Raw genomic sequence first — 22,310 nt, 5'->3', positions numbered from 1 at the left:
CCCCTGGGTGGCGCTGTGGAAGCATTGGTGGGGGGTAGGGTTCGTGGGGTCAGGTGAAGTTAGCATCGGTGTAGGAAAGAGATGGGTGAGAAAGAGAAAGAGAGAGATAGAGAAAGAGAGAAAGAGAGAAAGAGAGAGAGAAAGAGATAGAGATAGAGATAGATAGATAGAGAGAAAGAGCGAGAAAGAGAGAGAGAAAGATAGAAAGGAAAGAGAGGGGAAGAGTGAGAGACTAGGCGCCGTGAGGCGGGATGCGCGCGATGTAGTCGTGTGGGCGTAGGGGTAGAGAGAGAGAAAGAGAAAGAGAGAAGGTAGGGGTGGCGTTGAATCCCTCTGAAGTCTAACGATGCTCCCTCTCTTCGCTCAGTTCCGAAAGCGGAGCCAGAGAGTTGAAAGCACGCTCGAAGCTCTCTCGGTCTCTCGGTACGCGCTCGGTTCGGAGCTATGCTCCCTCGCGATCATTTGACACGTTTTTCATCTCCATGCTGACATATCCTCGAGCAACTCCTTATAACCTATCTTCTTGTTCGTCCTTCTCTCCTTTCAAGTGTTCAACGTTGGCTCGAGAGTGCTTCGTAAATCGAGATACCTTCTAGTTCTTGGTGTTACGACGAGATTACGAAAGTAGCCTTTTTTTTTCAAAAGGAAATCTTTTCTTTGCATTCGGTAAACATTGGAACGATTCTACTTTCTTCAATTTACGGCGAGATTCGGAGGGTTGAATTTTTTCAAGTACCTACGTATCCGCAGAAAATATAGTAGTCGATAAACGCCGGAACGAAGTAATAGCATGTAAAAGAAGGGAGCAATAAAAAAGGGAAGAGAGAAGATTCGTTTCTCGTTTACTTTTAGGTATATGGGAATTTTATTTGGAGAAAAAGAATGAGGCAATAATGATAGAGAAGAATAGATATGTATATAGATAAATAATGAGAGAGTAAGAGCGACGACGAAAAGAGCTCGACGTTGATGGACTTGCACGTGCGTGACTGAGTACGATGACGTTTGAACGGTCTTCTCCCTTACTCCATCTCTCCATCTCTATCACTCTAACGCTTTGAGTAAGCTTCGCACGTGATTATTGTGGTCAAAGGGAGCATTGACGTGACGCAACGATCTCTCGGTTGGTTTCGATCGAATCAGGCGCACACGATCGGCTATTTCCTTTTGTCTCTTTGTCCTAACAAGGATTGCTTATCTCTCTCTGTGTATCAAATTCGCTTTTGCATCCATGAACTCGCTTCCGTGGTCCAGTGCTCGTCGAGCGAACTGAGTTACGACGACCACGCGGTTATCGCTCTTCCATTTTTTATAAACCGCCTGCATGGAGGCTCCATACTTTTACCGCGTTATCAACGATAAATTGTTTGGATGGTAGTAGCGTGAGAGACGGGAAGGACAGTAAAGTTCACATTTCTACGACTACTTGACGAAAATATATAACGAACTTTGATGTCAAAACAGATACTTTGAATCTCGTCTCATCACGTATTTTTGTTATATCTTCACATAAAAACACGGCATTATGGATTCGCATAATGGAGCCAACTTGTAGAGCGTTCTTGTTATATGCGTTACGCTCATTGCCTCCGAAAGACAATCTATTTCAACGAGAGCTTTTTTTTTTATTCTTTTAATAGTTTTGTATAGTAGTCATTCATATGTTCGAAGAAACGTGAACAATGAAAAAGACGAAATATAAACGTGCAACCAGAGGTTAGGACCACTGACAAGATCGTTCGCATGAATGTCTCTTAATAAGATCAAAACGTGATCTGGCCTTTCTTGCGCGAGTCGTCTCGTCCGAAGATGGTATAGCGTACAGTATACACTGCACACGTACAACGTACTACGAGCGAGCGAAACAAAGGGAGCGCTCGATGCATATGCACGAGGGATTCTGCGTACCTAGTTTATGGACCGATGATTTCAGATGGGAATAAACTGATATCGAGCTTTGCGTCTCGCGTAAATTTGCGACCCTAACATGACCCGATTTCTAAAGTCTCGAGAAATGTCTCAATGTAATTGTTCGTTATAATGATCTAAATCTAGGGGAACGATCAATCGATCGCTGCCATACCTATATGATCTTTTTCTCTCCTTCTACGTTGTATACGTTTAGTATCGTAATCTCTCTAGAGCCCCGCTTAAGTAGAATCGATTTTGGCGAAATCGCTGAAGCAACGTTTTCGCGAAAAGTACGAATGATTTATGTGCCTGTCTGATTGCTACCTCGAATTCGATATGGTATTCGCATTCAAGCCGACAATCGCGAAGACTAAATCTGGTTTGTAACGATGATCGACCTGGAATCGCTCGATAACTCGATTACGTGTAAATCGCGAGCTTGAAAAGTGAACGGTTAAATGACTTGTGTGCCATTAACTCCTTAATGATCGAATATTACGCATTTTGCCGATTATGATTTCCCATCGATTTCCTCGATTCGAGCCATCCCACATTTCCGTTCGTTCGCATTACGTCGTGCCGCTAGCCGAGTAATCATTATTTCAAGTCGCTGATGCGATATAATCTATAGTCGAAGGTAAGCACGAATCAAAATTTGACGAGAACACAATTTTACACCTGAGTCAAAAAAGCTATGAAAGCCTGAATATACCTACCATGTTCCATTATGAAACGAGTAAGTTTCAACGAAGCCATCGAAGATTAAATCCTTCGTTATATACCGCGTGGCCTAGATTTTCTTGGCTTTTACAGACTCGCAATGGACAATATCGATAACGAGAACGAATTTTTCCAAAAAAAAAAAAAAAAAGAAATGAAAACTCATCGAAACGAAACTTTCTCCGAGAGAGTTCGCGCGGAGTTCGGTAAACTTTGAAAACGGCATCAAGTGCTTGTTCCCGAAGTTTATTGCGGTTTCCTCTGATAAAAAAAAAAAAAAAAAAAAAAGAAAAAAGAAAAAAAGAAAAAAAGAAAAAATATATGAAAATCGAGCTACGCTTTTAAGGGAAACTACAAGCTTTTTCGTCGTCGCGATTCTTCGAGATTTTCATACAAAATCTCGAAGGTTCTTAATGGTCTCTCGTTTTTGTTAAAAAGAAAAATCCGAATCGAGTCGTCTAACCGATTAGTGAAAAATTTTATGAACTATAAAGAGTCATCGTTACGTATGATAGGAGTTGTGAGGAATTTTCGGTGACACGTTGTTCGCCACGTTACAGAATCTTCGAAAGGGGTCGTTGGCACTGTGAAAATTCGTGAATGACGGTCGATAAGGCGAACGTATCGTGGAACTCCGAGAGGAAGAGGAATTCGGAAAGGTGGAATAACGTATTACGAGGGGCAAGAGGTGGAGGACGAGGCGAAATGCGAGCAAAACATTGACGAGGATCCTCAATGTCGAGGCGCTCGACTCGTGCCGGTCAGTGATGCCGCCATTGATGCATCGATGCTGACTTATTCGACGTGTACGGTGCTCCAACGGATTATTCGACACGGATGACATTCGGACGTTCGCGTAGTAATCGTGATACTGTCGATCATTTCGTCTGAGAGAGAGAGAGAGAGAGAGAGAGAGAGAGAGAGAAAGAGAAAGAGAGGGAGAGAGAGAAAAAAAAGGTGGTGGGTAGACTACTGCGAAGGGTGAAAATTTAGCAGTGATGCCGTGATGGGCTGCAGCTCGAGATCGTTCGTCTTGACCACGCTCTTCGTGGGTGGATTACTTCTGGTCCTGCTCTTGAGCGAGATATCTGGTGCAACGCGTAAGTATCTTTTTTTTTTTTATCAACTAAATCCGATCTTTAGAGTTAGAATTATCATCTATATTTTTTTTTTCACTCGACTATTGATCAACGATTTCAAACGACTCGTGATAGTCGAATGTTTTATTAACAATTTCAAAGGAAAGTTGTCGCATAGTTAAAGCGTTAAACTGGTAGTAGTAAACGAATAGGTCGAACAATTTCGATCAAGTCGATCAATCGGTTGAGAAGTTTAATAGATTTCAAAGAAAAAAGTAAAAATAGAGGTATCATTTCGGACTCGCATTGAACTATTCTACTTGGAACGCTTACAATCTTCCAGCAAAGTTTAACGAGGAAAATGCGTAAGTTGCTCCGCTAGGCGAGAAAAGTCGTAAAAGAAGGAAAGAAGATGGGAGGAACGGTAAAAAAGTCATGGAATATAAGATAGTAAAATAAAAAGAGAGGTCGTAACGAGGCGCGAGGGAAACGAAACGTGATGAAATGGCCTGTTTAGGAAGCACATGCGGCGCGACGGTGCGTTTCTCGAAAGGGTAGGCACGACCTAGTAGGGAGAGCTGAAGGGAATGAGTGAGAAAGAAAGGAAGAAAGAAAGAAAGAAAGAAAGAAAGAAAGAAAGAAAGCAAGAAAGACAGAAGGAGAGGAACCTACGATATACGTCTGCGATCTTCGTCCATTTTTTCTTTCTCTTTCTCTTTCTCTTTCTCTCTCTCTCTCTCTCTCTCTCTCTCTCTCTCTCTCTCTCTCTCTCTCTTTCTTGTCATCCCTCTTTTGTAAACCCCCGAATGGGTTCTCGGATTTGAGATCTACGTGAGGGGAGGAGTGACAAGCTGCATCGAAAGAAGGACCGTCAGGAGTGTAAAGAGAGAAGGATGCAGAAAGGGTGGATGGTTGGCAAAGAGGCGCGAACGATGCGGTAATTTGGCTCAAAGAATGCTGAAGCGAGAATGGGCTGCGGACGTTGACGCGACGCTATCGGCACCCCACCCCTTTCTCTCTCTCTCTTCCTCTCTTGTTTTTCCTTTAGTTCCTTTATCAAGAATCTCTTTCTTTCTTCTGAATTCCCTTTCGCGCATTCTTTCTTTCTCTTTCTCTTTCTCTTCTGTGCCACCCACGCGACCTTATTCCTTCCTTCCTTCCTTTCGAGGAAACGAGATAAAAGGCGTTATAATTATTTTCATTCATCCCTCCGATGACTATTCGTTTTCTTTTTTACATCCACTTTTACAATCCCGATGTAATTTTTAGGATAATATAGAATTCGTGGATCGACACGTTTTATTTTATACTTCTATTTTTATTATCACATGGTATTTCTCTTTTTGATTCTCGGCGTCCTCGACCCGTGTCTTTTATCAACGATAAAAGAAATGTGCAATGTATTTTTTTTTTTTCGCGAATACCTTTCCACCAGTCTTTTTCTCGCGCCCGTTTGTCGGGACTCTTCAAGTGTGTCACGACTTTCTAAGGGAGACTTTATAAGGCGGCAGGCAGAAGCTTTTTAAGCGGAAAGACATTTAAGCGAGAGTAGAATGTCCATTTTGTTGGTTCAGAAACATTAGACATTCAACGTCTTACATACCATACTTTTTATCACGAGACCGTTTCCTTTATGATTGTTCCTTGTATCGGTCCTCATACTTTTTATCTTCCTCTTCGAGTTCGGTCCACGAAAAAGAATACATTGTTACGGTGACCTCGTAATCCTTTACGTAACAGCAAACAATAAAACAGAAAGTAAAAGCAATTCTTTTCTTTTGGATTCTTTCATCGAAATTCGAGTCACCATGTTCGAGTTAGCTTGAAGTTAGATCTTTGAATTTACATACAGTTCGATTTATCTATCTATATACGAGGACGCGACGAAATTCGAAGCGCACGATAGGGATTCCTGAATCCGCATTGCTCCTACATCGCTAATACTCTTCTTGAATCATTCGTACGAATCCTCCGGTAGGACGAACGACCCAATAAAAGTTTGCAACTTATTTCTTCAGCTCGCGTGCGCCGTCGGTGCACCTGTGCGAACTTCTTCTCATATTTTTCCTCCTTCTATCTTCTTTTCTCACTACTCTGTCTTTTTATTTCTTTTTACTCTTTTTTCTCTTTATCTCTCTCTCTCTTTCTCCTTGTCTCTTCATTCTTTTCGAGCTTCTCTGATTCAAGTTTCCATGAGCCCTTGAAGATAGATAATATCCTTTTTTGTGTCAAATCGATCGGTCCTTAGCTTTTTCACCGTATATCTCCCCTTTTTTTGTTGGAATGAAAGAACATACCGTCGACGATATTGTACGCAAATGCGTTTTTCATGAGTCTCGAAGAGAACAATCGATCGAATGCAAGGATGTACTTTATGTAACAATGTCAAAACAAAATGTTTGTTCGGTGAATAAAAATGCGTAATTACGTTTGATCATTATTACATGCGTACTTTCATAAAGAAAAGAAGTTAACTACACAGGAAAATATTATTTTTAATATACATTGACGAACGTTTGAGGGGAAATGATGGAGGATATAAATAAGTATTTCTCCCGTATCGCGAAGCTCATAAACCTGGTGCTTTGTTCTGATCGGTGTGTATCGATGCGTTCGAAAAGGGATGCATCGCGAGAGGATGGGATGGTTCGGAGGTTTGAGACTACAACGAGGTCGACAGGAGTGTGATCAGTGGTGTGACAGAACATTTTATCGATACCGCGACAAATGCAAAATTAATCGAGCTGTGTTATTTCTCTCCCTTGCTCTCTTAGCCCCCGCCCTCTCTCTCTCTCTCTCTCTTTCTCTCTCTCTCTCTTTCCTCCATTCGTCTTTTTTTGATGGGATGGCAGTAACGATGAGTCGACCCGCATGGTCACAAAATTATTGACCGCGTCACTTTACTACGTGCCAACGATTTTATTTTATTTGACGTTGCCCGGCCCAGCGTGAACAGCGCGATATTACGCATTAGAGATTACGGTATACGAAAATGCGATCGGGGTGGCCGTTCGTTTCCAAAGAGCCAATGGATTTCACGCTGGATCGATGCATGCGTATCAAAATTATGAGCATCGTACCGGGACCGGACGCGACGTTTTATTTATTCCGAAGATTTATTCTGAAAATCCGCGGGTACTTGCGTAAAAGCAATCGTATTATATTGTACTCGTATTATATCGTACTCGTATTATATCGTACTCGTATTATATCGTCCTATCTCGTGTCGCTATTTCCGCAAAGAAAAAATAAATTATTTCTAGCGAAAATAATGTTCGTTTTTTCGTGATTTCTCGCATATAATTATTATAATACTGGCACATTTCTATACTATATTCGTTTTGAACGATCAATTTTTTAATATAATGTATTTCACAGTAGCAAAGTTAAAAGGCTTCCTTTGTTTTTCTTTTCTTTTTTCCTTTTCATTTCGATTTTAGTGCTTTTTCATTGTTACGCGGGTCTTTAGGTGCTTTTTTTACGTCGTCCTTAATGCATTCAATTGGAACAGATCCCATTCTATCTCACTTCTCGCGCCTTTATTCTCGTGCCAATGGAACCGTTTCCTAGCCTTTTCTAAAGCTACGAAAGCTTTGGAATGAATGGATAAATAGATCGATATTGTCTTCGTTCTCACTTTTACATTTTTCGAAGCTATAATCAGGTCGCTTCGAGTTCGTTCAAGGTAATACGTTTTCATGACTTTTTTAAGGCACGTACGAATTTGAAGAAAATAACATCGATAAATAATTTTAATCGGTTCATAGAATAAAGATAAACGTTCAACGAAGAAGAGAATAGTATGGAACTATTATTTAAACATTAAATTTATAATACGTTTTATACTTTCAGATGAAATAAATCTGTAAATAAAATGAAGATTGAAACACTGATTCTCATTATTCTTTTCGTGCAACGAATTGGTCAAATATTGAAGTTTATGAATAAAAAAAGATCTATATTGTTCTCGTTAGTGAACCATAGAGCGGGATCGTTGAAACGAGGTCGGAAAGGGTCATTGGTGACACGCGCTGACGCACCAGGACAATTACCATCTTCGATGCTAATAACTTCGTTAGTAATTTATAATATGGATTTGAAATTTAGCGCAGCTGTGCGCCTCATTGTAGCATCGATCAAAACTACCACGGTTGACTATGTTAGCATAAACGAAAGAATGCGAATGGAAAAATTTGTACAAGTCTACATCTGTACAGTTTTTAATCTAACGTAATTATCGTCGTTCTCGTTATTAAAATCTAACGATGCTAGGGAAATCAACTACGAGTGAGGCGCATACTACACACCTACTAGGTACGAATTTAATTAAAATTATGGAGAACGTAATACGATTTCCGTTGGTTAAAGGGAAATAACACCTGCAATTTTCAAAGGATAATTTCCAATATTTTCTTAAACACATCATTTTTCGAATTTTCCGCTTTGTTGGAAATTCGATGCATTACTTGAAATTATTTGATTCTCTTGAAGAATCAATTTTTCAGTCTTTTCGTCTTTTTCATTTCTCTATCACTTTTATATGATTATTATCTTGTTGAATATCGACAAAACGAGAAAGCAGCTTACAGTACAGTCAATTTCACAGTAAAGAAAATAAAATAGAAATAACTATGACCCAATTCTTATTGTTCGTCTATCTTCCTAACGTCAGCAAACCAACAATATATTCTGTAATCATTGGTCAGTACTCCGATAAGTGATGTAGAGGGTGAAGAGGGTAGAGATAATAGGGAGCAGGAAAGATACATGACGTAGAAAAGTGAGATTAGATCACGAAAGAAATAAATGTATCAGAGATTGAGTTTCTGAAAAAATTCTATCTTCCAAAATTATTTTTCGAAAAAAGAATTACGATAGGTCGTTGATCGTATCATCGGGATTAAGAGCTGGTCAACAAATTTTCAGAAATCTGAGATACAAGAATCTTTAATCAAATTTATACTGGAACTTGAATTATTGCGAAGTTATTTTATCTACTCGACAAGTACGTCAGATATAACGAGATAGATCATGATATCTAGTTTAATAAGGAAAAGAATATATATATATATATATGGAGTTTCCGCATATACCTATTTATTAAGAACGAAGCGTTCTCGCATATCTCGTAGTATGTAGCTACATCAATGGTCAAGAGGAATATGATTTATATATAGTAGATTTTTCTAAAACTATCCATACTCGTACAATTTCTTAAGGTTTTTGTTACTTAGAAAATGATTTGTTTATTATCGAGAGATGAAAAAGCTTCCAACATAGTAGACAGACCATCTTCTTAGAGAAAGTAGACGATCTGATTAGGTTGACGTTTGCGAGGTCATTGACTCATATCTTGAGTAACGTGTAATCGCTTTAATAATCTTTCTCGTTTTCAACGTACTGCGGCTAAGACTCTCGTCGGAAGCCAGGAAACGATGCGATTCGTGTCAATGTCTTCGTTGAAAAGGACGGCTGATCCGCTCGTTTATCTTATGCGAGGACTCATTTCTCGTACATTACGCCGTGTGCTGCCGGACGAGATTTATGTATTTTCGAGGATAGAGCTCGGCAGATGAGCGAAATGGCTTCCCACCCTTTTGCTGCCACCATCCATCCCTACTCGCTAGCCTCACCCTCACCCTCACCCTCACCCTCATCGTCGTCGTCGTCATCGTCGTCGTCGTCGTCGTCGTCGTCGTCGTCGTCGTCGTCGTAGTTCGTTGCTCATTGCTCGTTTCTCGCTCTGTCCCCGGGGAGTCCTTTCTGGCAACGACTGCTGTGCAGCCTAACGCATCGACAACTTTTAATGCTCTCTTTTGATTTGCTATTCCTTCCCTTTCCATCTTCTTTTTTTTCTTTCTCTATCTCTCTCTTTTACTTACCCATTCCCATGTGTCATGAGTCCCGGGGATAAAGCCGAAGAAAAAAAGATGAGTGCGCGACGTAGCTGGTGCAAAGGGTTCCTCTTTGCCCTGAATGCTTTTATGCTCGGTTATACGCGACGTACGGAAATCGATGTCCTTTCGATGTGCGTACGCGCCGGGTCACAATCGCGCGTTGCATCCTCCATTTCCGAGAGAGAAAGAGAAATAGAGGAAGAGGAGGGGAGAAGGGGGGGGGAAGAGAGAGAGAGAGAGAGTCGGCGCTATGGCACTATGCAGGAAAAATCGATGAAATCGTATCCTATCCGTGATGCTTATCAATATCGAATGTTACTTTACTGAAGTTTTTTCGTTTATCAATGCCGTACAATATTTTCGTAATCGACAATTAAATTTATTTCGACTTTATTCGATTAGTTTCTGTTTTGATTATGTTCGACCGTCATGAAATTTGAGAACGAAAATATTTATCGTACAAAAATATCCATATTTTACATCGAACGTTACGACTCGAATGTTCTGCTCGAACAAACGCGCGACATTACTATTGTTAGACCATATGTTAGTAGTAGTTCCCCTTTGCTCTTTTCACCGAAAATATCTTCGCCATAGACGAGGATTGCTTGCATACTCTGTCTCGGATCTTTATTCTATTTTCGGTAAACGATACGAGACATAAGACGCGTGGTAGGTATATCTTTCTCCCGACGTTAAAGAGAAGAGTCACGGAAAAGGAGACAAAAATACGTTCGGAATTTAAATGTCTATTTGTATTCCATTTTTAACACTAAAGTCCGATACATCTCGTAGGTGGTGCAAACTTGAATGTCAGGACAAACATGGGTGTGTTTATGTATATATATATATAATGATGATATTATTTATTTGGAAGGTCAAGAAGTCACCTTCGTTTGACGCGTATCAAGGTGAACGTTTGATGACAGTTTTTGATAGATACGGTCCTAACCATCGATTCACTGTATTTCGTATCCGAGAACGTGTTTAATGGATCGTTTCCGGTAACCCGATTGACGATAATTATAGTCTCCGGGTTGAAAGGAACGATACGCCTTGAGCGCTGCGGGCTATTAAGTTTAATGGTGATGCAAGGGAGACTACAATGAGACATTAAAAATAATTGGATACCGGTCTCTGAATCGTCTTAGTTTCGAACGTATGTTGAGTGAACAATATAATCATTATTTTCGATCGACGCAGAAAAATATGAATAACAAAGCTAAAATCTCGTGCGAATTGGAAAATAGATTAATTTTTATTTAAACGAGTTTTTTCCAAGTATCTTATTTTTCATCAGTATCGCGTCCTATCGATTTTATATCGATGCAATTGACAATTTTGTTATTTTCTATAAAATTTCGATAAGATATAAATTTAATCTGGTTTTAACATGTTATAAGGACGTTATTAAGACGATATGACATTGTAATCTGGCGTAGTGTAGTTTAGGTCACCACTTCAATTTACACTCGACGCGTAACTTCGATCGAAAGTCAACTAATCTAAACGATGCTGTTGGCAGTTGACAGGACACTTTCATCGACGTCGATAGTTCTTATGTTTCTCGATCCTTACTCGTTATGTTACCAGTATGGTAGCCATGCAAAAAAACAAATAGATCTATTTGGTAGACAAGTACGGAATTCGTACATTGAATTATACCATGAAAATTTTATCGAACGTACTTCACTTATAATAAATGTCGACTGGGCATGCTCTCCAAGTTTTGCGTAGCAGCCTGAGAAAAATATCTTCGATACTTTCTACGTGATTGGTTATATTCGGAGTAAATGCACTCGCTACTTTCGATCGATTCGATCGGAAACACGTCGTCCGAGGAAGCGTAGAAGCTCGGCAACAGTTTCCTGTCACCGTTGAAATCGCTTGGAAGGGAGTTATTCAGGAAAAATGTTCTTTTTGAGAATGTCTTTAAGACAAAATATACAATTGCAGTGAAAGTATTTTTACCATCTACCTATTCTATTTCTATATTATGGATATACGAGTTTAAAATTAATTATATGTATACGTATAATATAATACATACATACATTACAATAACACATACATACATATATATACATATATATATATATATATATATTGTATATCTCAGATACTATTGGTTTTATAAACAAATGTTTCAAGCTAAAGTTGTTAGATTTAAAGGGGGGAATGTAATATTTATTGGAATTATTTTATAGAAGGTGGAGTTGTCAAGATATGGAAGTCATAATTTTTTTTTTTTTTAATGGAAATTGATATTTTATATCTAACGAAAGTTGCCAAAAATATTAATACGAATCTAATGAGTACCTATAGCGTATCTTTTCATCGATATTTCATCAAATTATGGCGATATATATATATATATATGTATATGTATATAAGGAACTCTTTTTCTTTTCATAGTTTAAATGATAGTTCACAATTAGATATTTATGTATTTTTATGATAGATATATATTTGTGATATATTAGGAGGACCGGAAAGTAATGTCGTTTCTGCGCATGTCGATATTTGAATGTGATTAAAAATAAAAACTTGTTAAAAATTTATTCGTTTGAATTTAATTTAAGAAAACGACATTACTTTCCGGTCCCCCTAATAATATAAATAATATATACTTCCATTCGATCAATTCAAGAATAATATTTTTGCTTCGTGGCGATGCAATTTCAATTGAAAGACACTGACGTACTTTGGAATAATTGCATTGTCATTAACGAGAGGTTCATGGAAATTTGCGAACATTCGCTCGCCCATCTTACCGCAGCGTCGGCCGCATAACGAGACAAGCGCTTATGGTACGCGACAAATTGTCGCGACCGTTCGTCTACAAAGCCAGTAGCTTGCTAAGGCAAATCATTTGCATTCGGAAGAAACTCATTCACTTGAGGCTGTTAATTTGATATTTCTTTGCAACTACTACTGGTTGCTTTTAAGCGATACCCTAAGAGCTTGTCAACACTTTGTGGATCTTTACTCGAATTTGTTTGCGTGCGTTTTCTACTTTCTGTATATTATATTCTTGGTTATTTTTACTTTCTGTATAGATATCTATCTTAGATTATTTAGAAAATTCTTATAATTAAGGATGAATACTTTTATTAACAATTGATTATTTTATTAATTTCATCAGATTTATTTATTTATTGTCAATCATATCATTTTCCTTATTAAATGATTATGGGTTTAATTGAAATGATAAGAATCAAGACGGTTAAAATTTATAACGGTTTGCTCTTCTTGAAATGACAGAGACATTCTCTTTCTTTTTCTTTCTACCGTTCTTCAACAAGGGTGTAAAAGTTTTTGAATGTATAAAAAGTAATATATAGCTTGTGCGAGTATTCATTATTCAGAATAATTTGTCGACGAAAGACGACGAAGTAAAATTAAAGAATTAATCGGGACTCTCCTCAGATCCTCAGATATAAAATGGGAAGAAAGAAAGTGGTTATGAATAACATTGTGAACGAAACGAGATTCGAATCGTACGAGTATATATATATAGGTTATATGAGTATGAGCTAGCTCGAAGGTCGAATTTCAGTGTTAATGTAATTTTAATGCATCTACGTTTCTGAAATATGCTCACGCTCGTAATGAAATTTTTACGATCGATATTTCCTTCTTCTCCTGTAATTCGTTTCCTTGAGCTCAATGCTATTTTTTTTTTTTTTTTTTTTTTTTATTTGGATTAAATCAATAGAGATTAAGGACGACTTATTGAATTTATTAGAGTTGATGAATGAATAAATAAGATTTAACATGCTAGTAAAAATATTTTCACGGTTTTATCAATTTAAACGAATTTTATCGATTAATCCGATGTTTAATTAAAATCAAGATAAATTCTTTTTATTTATGTAGGATGATCCCAATTTTATTTTATATTTTTTAAAAATTAGCTCCGAGTAAGCTTATTTATTTGTTAAATTAAGCTCGTTTCTCTTCGTTTGAAATTTTTAGTTTTATTTATGTTATTTAAACATTCGTATTCATTGCCACAATATTAACTATTGAAGAACAGTCTGTAGTTTGTTAGGAAAAAAAAATAGATGATATAAATATCACTACTCAAAAATGTTAATAAAAATATTAGTATTAAATATTGCTATTGTATTAGCAATATTTACAAGAAGAACTTCAAGCTATAGATATAGATATTAAGGAAATTGAAGAAACAAATTTTTTGTTATTGTTCATAAAGTCGTTAAATTTTATTTGTAATCTTGCAATTTCTATCAAATTAGCACAACGATCTTTCTTACAGTTCATTTCAACTTCTTGAGAATATTTGATCGTTTGTAGGAAATTTTCTCAGTAAACGTATATCCGTTTACCTTTGAAAACTTTTACAGTAATTTACATTACACTTTGTAGCCGTCGACCTAGCAATTCTTGATATTTTTTTTCCAACGTATTTCATAAGAGAAATAAAATGGAGAAAGGAGTGTTAGGACGTACGACAATAATGTCCTGCGGAAATGGAGGAATCACGGAAGACTAAGTGATTTTACCGTAATTACGGATTTTCGTTCTCATTCGTTTCCTCTTTGGTTTCTTCCTTTCGTTCCTTTCTTCAATCCCTTATACTTTACCTTTTCCGTTTTATATTCTTTTCTTTAAGATTTATTCGTTTGAAAAAAAAAAAGAAAGGAAACAATGACATGTATTTGATAAAAAATGTATTAAAATTATAATGAGTTTTACGATCACGCGTTATTAGGAAGTTTTATTAATTCTTATTTTTACAAATAACTTAAATACTCTTACGTTAAAAAGATTAAAATGTTTTCGAGACGGTACGACAGAACGGCGTCGTCTTGACGGATGGATAAAATTAAAGGCAATTAATTGTATAAAACGAATCTCTTATCGTCTAAGTTCCCTGTTGAAGACTTATGAGTCACGTTAATGGGAGTGAGAAATTGATGCAAGCTCGAATAAAAGTAAAAAAATTCTCCTTCCTTAACGGTAGTAATTAATTCGAGTCATCCTTAACTCTTCCAGAAATTAATTTCTATTTTCTTTATTATTTAATACCACAATCAAAAGTCGTGAAATCTTAACGATGAGTTTGAGCGAAATGTTTAGCTAGTGTTCGATAACAGTATTTTAAAAAATGTCATCGTATTTTTAAACCTAACTTTTATCATTTAGTTTCTTTCGTCATTCAATCCGAATCTTAAAACTTTCGAGTAAACGCGTAAGGGGACATTCATTTGTTGCTGTTATAGAAGCAATGACAAATGTACGTCTTTATATAGTAAGAGTCAAGCGATGGGGCGTATCGTTAATTACCTGGTAATTAAAGCAGAATGGGATGAAATTCAAGCATCTATTCCTTTTCTCTTTCTCTTTCTCTTTTACTCATCTTCAACCACGTTCCTTCCAAAATATATATATATATATATATATATATATATATATATATATATATATCCCTTTTACTCGATCTTCGATTATACGACCAAGAAAAAATATTTTCTCGCCAAAGTACCTATATCCTCGTCGCGCTGAAATAGCCGTGGAAGTAACTCGAGCCTGCAATTTCTCGTGAATTTTCATGATAACACATATACATGCGCACATCTGAGTTATTCGCCTTTTCCACGAGGTCGTTGAACTCTTCAAATCGCGTTAAAAGAGCTCCATACTTGATAGATCTTATTTTATCATTTTTCTTTCTGAATTATCTTAGCTTTCTTCGAAAATAGTACGTCTTATTACTTTCCTCTCTCTCTCTCTCTCTCTCTCTTTCTTTCTTAAGAGAGAGACGAGTGGCTCAGCGTTTAATCAATTTTTTGATCGTCTAAGAAGGAAAAAGAGTTGACTTTTCTCGCTAAAGAAGACGGGAAGCGCCTAATGGCACGAGAGAGAGTCCAACGAGGTTGATTGGATCATCGATCAAGTCGACCTAGTGTTTACCTCTTTGGCGTCCGATCAATTACCAACTGATCCACGGTATCGAGAGGAGAGAAGTGATCTTCGTTTCGCACTGTTCCGTACATCCTACCTGTCTCGCAATTTTGAGCTATGGAGAAGTCACTGATTGATCGCCGAGACTAACTTTCCGTAGAGAGTTCTGCCCTCCGTTCCATCGGCGCCTTGTCTATCTACCGCCTACGTCTAGAATCAATCGGGCAAGTGCAATCGTCTTTGGAAAATAGTTTGTCGCATCATTTGTCCTTTCTTCTCAACTAACTTCATTTTCCTTAGGTCGAACAACTTATTGTGATCTTTTTTGCCAGCTTGTTGTCATATAGAACGTAAATCAAGTGAAATTTTTGTTTTCTTTAGAAGATTGTATCCTATCGATAGGGGGCAGAGGGAGAGAGATCTTTTGAAAATGTTAGAGAATCTTCGCGTGTTCTCTGAAAGAAGAGTATTCTTTGATTTTGACTGAGACGATACTTATAGTCGGATTCGCGTCCTTCGTTCGAACAAATGGCCGACTATATCATCCTGGTCTATCGCGTCTTCCCTCTTATTTTCGAAATACTTTATTTCGCGCGGCAGATTGTACCTATAGGAATAAATCCAGCCAGTTGAGCAGATAGTTGCTGCGATAACTCACAGGCGCCCTCACCCTTGACTCCCATCCTGCTGACTCCCGACGTCTCCACCATCACCACCACCACCACCACCACCACCACCACCACCACCAGTACTACTACCATCACCATCATGAACGGTAATACCGACAACGGCAGCAGTACTGCCATTCCCATCACTGTCGAGCTTATATTCTTCGATTGAAACTCTCTCTCTTTCTCTCTCCCATATTCTACGCGCAACTCGCCGACCTTTTCAAGCGAACCGCTTCACCCGTCCTTTTCTTTCTCCATCCCTTAAAGTATTTCGAGTTTTGTTGTTTCATCCCCCATTTGCCGATATTTTCGTGGGGCTCCTCTGGTTCGCCTCCCGCGGATACTCCAACGGATTTAGAAAATTGCTAGTATTTCTCTTCACGATTCGCCTTATATCGCGAGCTTGCAACCCACCAACCGCTGCTATCCTACTCCGCATCCCACCTCGGATTTCTATCCCTGGTAGCAAAGCACGTACGAACCTACGTAGTCTGCTCGTACCATCGGTGTACCAAAGCTAAAAATCCGTAAAGATCGAGTCTACAATGGCTGACGATGCATTCGATGCGGTTGTAAGCGCGCTTCGCAGAAAATTCTCTTGCACTTTATCGTCTCAGAAAGGAGCGTTTACTACTTTAATACTCTTTGCTTTTTTTTTTCTTTTTCTTTTACTTATCGTTCAGAACAATCGAGCACGTTCGAGAAATCGATTGTTTCATTATGGAATAGAAATTAAAAACAAAAGAAAAAGAAAAAGAAGATATTACGACTTATGAACAAACGATAAAGCAAATAGATTTAACTATGCAATACATCTAACTTTCAATAAATCAATAATTAGATTTTACTTTATTTTATTTACCGATATTTCGCAATGATATCTCTAGTACTGAAAACGGACAATATCTTGTGTATCTACTACACACGAAGAAGTCCTTCGTATCGATAGTAATCATTTGAGTCCGAAAGATACTCGTCGTTCGGCCGATACGCGCTCCGACTTCGATATTAAGATAAAAACGAACGCAGAGGTAGATCGATATCACGTTCCAGTTAAACACAAAGCCGACTCACTGTCACAAGCAGCAAAATTACATAAAGAGGCATAGCAGCGGACTCGAGCCAATACCAGATATCCTCGAAGTCGACGTTATTGTAAAAGTAACGCAGCAAAACCGACTGTACCAGCTGTACGACCTTATCCGATGAAATTTAATCACATCTTCCCAACGTTACGGTATAGTACCCATAAATCTGGAACTACAGGAGAAACCCGGAGTGAAAATATTTCTGGGAAGTACTTCCCAACGGCGCAGCTTTCCTCCACATTAAAACTCCTTATCCCTAATACGGCTTATCCTCATTCGCGGTGACACCACCCTCATCGATTTCTCGAATACCTCGACCATCTCGTCGTCCACCTTTTCACCACGCCTTCCCTTTTTACTTTACTCTTTTCTGACTCAGAAAATCTACCTTCCTTCCAGCCTTCGTCCCACTTTACATTCCACGTTCGTAGATTTACTCAAGGAGAGACGCATCGCAGGAGCAAGAGGATCGAATCGTATTCCCTGACCCTCTGACTATTCGTCCGGAGTCAATAAGACGTCCCGTTGCTCTACTCGAGTTGGACGACTTCGATGATATCGAAAGCCGATTCACTTTCAGCTTTCTGCGGTACCAATTTTTCCAGATATCGTCACATCGACCCGACGATCTTACTAGGTTAGTTATAGGGTATCATCATGCTCGAAATCGAACTCATCGACTTATCCTTTCTCACCCAAATATTCAGAAAAAATCGACTGTCCGTAAAGGAATAATATAATCGCGAAATTTTATCGTATAGGGCGACCGTTCGATACTTTTCCATCCGGTGACTTCATTTTGATTGAAAGTTTGCGGAAGCTTGATTTCTTTTATATATACGTATTTATTTATGGCATAGTTTACTAACAGCATCACCAGGAGGTGGAAGGTGAATTGACCGTACGCTATAGAACGCAACATCCATGCGGAATTAACATATGGGTAAACGCAGGTAATACGAGGCGAGGATGCCAGGACATAGCTGCGGGCGAGCCAACATAACCGCCTTCTCTATCTATAACTAGGATCTGAATATTGCGTTTCTCTGCATTTCGAGTTTCTCGTTGCAGGTATAACGTGTCGTCCAAGCGATAGAAATTACTATCTTTGCCATGGTTCATTCTACCTGACTACATCGATTTCTCTGATTCAAAGTCGAAGCGATGAATGAATTTCTTCGGTAATGAAATATCGTTGGTGTAAGGTTGACACTACTCGTTAAACGAATTAAATTACACTTTTATCTTTTATATGTTATATCTGATAGATATTTAACTACGAAATCCTATATCTTTTTCTTATCGATTCGCCTAGATTGAAATATTTTTCGTTGGTTCTCGCATATCTAGAATATCGTATTTTCGAAGGTAATCTCTAATTTCCTTTTAGAGAGGAGAAAGATTTCGAGCCAAGAGTTGAAAGAGGATGAGGAGAAAAATGCTGAAGGCATAGAAATGAAAGGGTGAAGGGGTCGAGACGAAAGTAGAGTTTGCATTGCGCTATCTCTGTGGTTTATATTTCTCATATGTATATGTACGAAAGGTAGCGAGGGATGCTGTTGGGAGGATGCAGGCATCTCCCCCCTCTTTCGTGTCCCGAATACACAGGGCGGACATCGCGCCAAGAATCTAAAAAAGTTAATATCTGTCGTCGTAGAGACCGCGTGTCAGGATTTCAAAGCAGATTTGTTTTCGTATTTTCAGGTTTATTTGCAACACGCACGCCATCACCGTATAAGCCCTCGACGGTGGTAGCGGCGAGTTACCCTTCGGCAACCAGCCGACAACCCTCTTCGGCAAACGCGCCAGGAGTCTGCCGACGCAGACGCCATTTTCCTTTAGAAAATCGGAACGCAACGGTCTGCATTCTCAATGTACCTGCCTCTTCTTAACCCCTCGTGATCGCATCGACTTTCACGAGTTTCTCCTCGACTCCCTTTTTCTCTTCACAACCTGTGCTTCGTAATTACGAGAAGCCCCTTCAGCTTTCATGTTTTATTTCATCGACGGAACTCTTTCGTTTCTCTCGAAACAAAATATACGATTTAACGGTCTCCTTGTGTGTTCAAGTAGAATAACTTAGTCACTTTGCTTTTACTCGGATTAAATGTAGTATTTATTTATCATTCCTTTGTCTCATTACCTTTTTGATGATTTTATATAAAAAGAAAAAAATCTGTACGAATAGGATACTACTTATCATTTATTGTTTTTCTCTTTATCTCGATATTTTATTATTTTTAAAAAGTCACGTAGAAAATTTTAATTTCAGCAATCGCTAATATTTTAAAAGACATTTACATAAAAATCCACGTGTTACGGAAATCGAAAATAAATACTTGCGTACATAAAATTGCATGATATTTGAATTAAATTTTTTGCTGACACGCTTGAAATATGTTTGAATAAAAATATCTGAGAAAATATTAAATGTGGTATGTATGTGCATATGTATGGAAGGTATCGATATTTTCCGTTGCATTAAACGAATGATATCATCTCGTTGATGGAACTACGTTTCGATTCGCAAAATGTAATTACATTTCGCGCTTTTTTTCCCGTAGCAATAAGCAAAGTTATCGAGTCCAAGAGAGAAAGAGAGGGAGAGAGTGAGAGAGAGATGGAGATAGAAAATGAAGTGGGAGAGGAAATTTCATTCCACGTTTCTGACATAAACCCGTTTAATATGATTGAACTATTAATTCGTGGTATGGCGGTCCGCCACTTACATCCATTTTACTATAATTAAGTGACCAGATCGATGTACGTGTTACTCTACCGCCTCTGAATTTCACGATTGGATATAATTTTTCTTATGTAAAAGATAAAATATCGTAACTCTTTAAAAGCGATCTTATGATTATCACAAAAAGAAAATAAAGTAATATCTTTCTTATAATTAAATCGAACGAACCAATGAAATGTATAATGGAATGATAGTCATTGAAATATTAAAAATTCTTTTCGTAACTTTCCTATCGTTCCTTTTTTACATTTTTGTTTAAATATAGTTATGCGTATAAACTTTCCAACGTACGTTGTAACTTGAAATGATATCGTAGTGTGTGAGCCATGCAATAATATCTTTTTCAGTATCGTAGTGATACTCTACTCTACGGAATAAAATATAAAAAAGAAAAACGAGGGAAAGAGAGAGAAAGGTAAAGAGAGAGAGAGAGAGAGAGAGAGAGAGAAAAGGTTGGATACGAGTTTTGTACAAACGTTTTCGTTGAATTTAGAAATCCGTGCAAGCCATTTTAGAGGGAAAAGCGACTTTCTGGTAGAGGACGAGAGAGGATAGACACAGAGCAGTGAAACTAGAAATAGGGCGAAGAGAGAGAGAGAGAGAGAGAGAGAGAGAGAGAGAGAGAGAGAGAGAGGTAAAGAAAGAGAAAAAGAATGAGAGGACGATGAGTCCGCTCGTATTTTATTCGTTTGCGGTGAACCCTGACTCTGTTCGTTGGTTCTAACGTCGCCGGTTAGTTTATAATGGTGCGGGCTTGGCGCGAGGTATCATGAACAAAAGCAAAGGGGAGTTAGAAAAATGTACCCTCGCTCGACCATATTAAACAGGCTTGCTACCTTTTCCAAGAAACCTGATTTGGGTTCTGGCTTTCTTCGAACATATCCCATTCTAATAGGCTTGAACAAAATGTTAATTTCTAAATGCGAAAGATATCCGTATGTTTTTCTCTATTAACAACGATTCTTCCTATTAAAAAAAGATAGAAAGAGAGAGAGAGAGAAATAGAGAGGTTTCCATTTTTTCATTTTCTCTTTGCTTTTTTAAAAATCCAACCAGGATTAGTCCGAGATTCGTATTCTAATAGTTATTTCGTTGGACAAACTTTCCAACCTGGTGCGGTATATGATGGTAAATTTCCAATGTGTATCTACATATTCTTGGATTTTCCATGAGTGATCTTCCTTTTATTCACTTTTCTACTCTATTTAGTATCGTTTACGTTGGCCATTCGAAGTTTCAAAAGCAAGTGATTTTCAACCGTTAGATGTTTTAAACTTAACTTTGAGAAACAAGTTTAATATTTAAAAATAGTAATACGATCTGCAGTTCGAATATTTAATTAGTTTGAAGTAAAAGGATCCTCGATAACCCCTTTATAGAATGGGTTATAGAGTTTATTTGCATTAATTAGATAAATATTAAATATCTACAAAATCACCCGGAAGATTACCTATACACTGTTAATGTTTTATTTGAATCAATTTCGGGAAAATATAAATTAAAATTAATTAATATATGACTTCTTCCTTTTCGCAATGTGTATTTATTTATACTAAAATTTTATGTTTACTAATATGTAAATATATTTATTATTATTATTATAATTAATTATATTAATCTGATATGTATAACGATTAATTAGTAATTAAATTAATATATTATATGAAGATATAATATATGAAAATAGATCTAGTGCCGAGTATTATGAAAATTATCGAGCTATTAGAGAATGTAAAGATGTATGCGGAAGAATAAATTTCGTAAATCTTAAGTAATCCTTTGAACGATCGGACGAGTTAGCGACAGAAAGTTACAATCCAATAGATGTATCTAATGATGAAGTCGTGAGAGGGAAGTCTTTTCAATCGTTCTTCTCCTATTTCTCCCCATCAGAATTGATAAGAAACGAGGAGCGTCGATCGAATTATTTTCACTTCCACCGCACTCAATCGGTCCCTCGAATGTTTTTCAAGAGAGACGCGAAATCACGAAGGAGTGATTGGATAAAGCTTCCATGCGAGAGTACGGCCGAATCGTCGGTCGATTTAGTACGCTGTCATAGCCGGGAAATGTTCGAGCGTAAAACGAAAGAGGAAATTACCGTTTCCAGCTCCGTGAACGGTCGGTGCATGTGCACATCGTGGCAAGCTGGGCGAAAAAGAAATCGGAAATTCTTATCGAGCTGCTGCCGGCTGACGTAACGTTTTATTAACAGTGCCAATCGTTTTGAAATTTCGTTCGAGCGGACAATTTCCTCCGGTGGTCGA

General features: G+C 37.8%; 1 protein-coding gene across 6 annotated transcripts in view; it reads left to right on the top strand.

Annotated features, from left to right (window-relative positions):
* Window positions 1-382: 382 nt before the first annotated feature.
* Window positions 383-22,310, top strand: part of tei (irregular chiasm C-roughest protein teiresias) — a 233,198-nt gene continuing 211,270 nt past the window's right edge. For 2 of the 6 annotated variants that reach the window (XM_035888314.2, XM_035888310.2), the window contains exons 1-2: window positions 383-666; window positions 3,192-3,731. In XM_035888314.2, coding sequence (XP_035744207.1) covers window positions 3,638-3,731 — 94 coding nt within the window. In that variant the 5' untranslated portion in view covers window positions 383-666; window positions 3,192-3,637. The other 4 variants (XM_035888312.2, XM_085664950.1, XM_035888311.2 and 1 more) reach the window with 4 other exon arrangements.

This window comes from Vespa mandarinia, chromosome 2 (assembly GCF_050613455.1).
Source record: "Vespa mandarinia isolate Hongniang chromosome 2, ASM5061345v1, whole genome shotgun sequence".
Taxonomy (NCBI): domain Eukaryota; kingdom Metazoa; phylum Arthropoda; class Insecta; order Hymenoptera; family Vespidae; genus Vespa; species Vespa mandarinia.
Note: the sequence above shows the minus strand (reverse complement) of the source record. Positions and strands in the feature narration are given on the sequence as shown.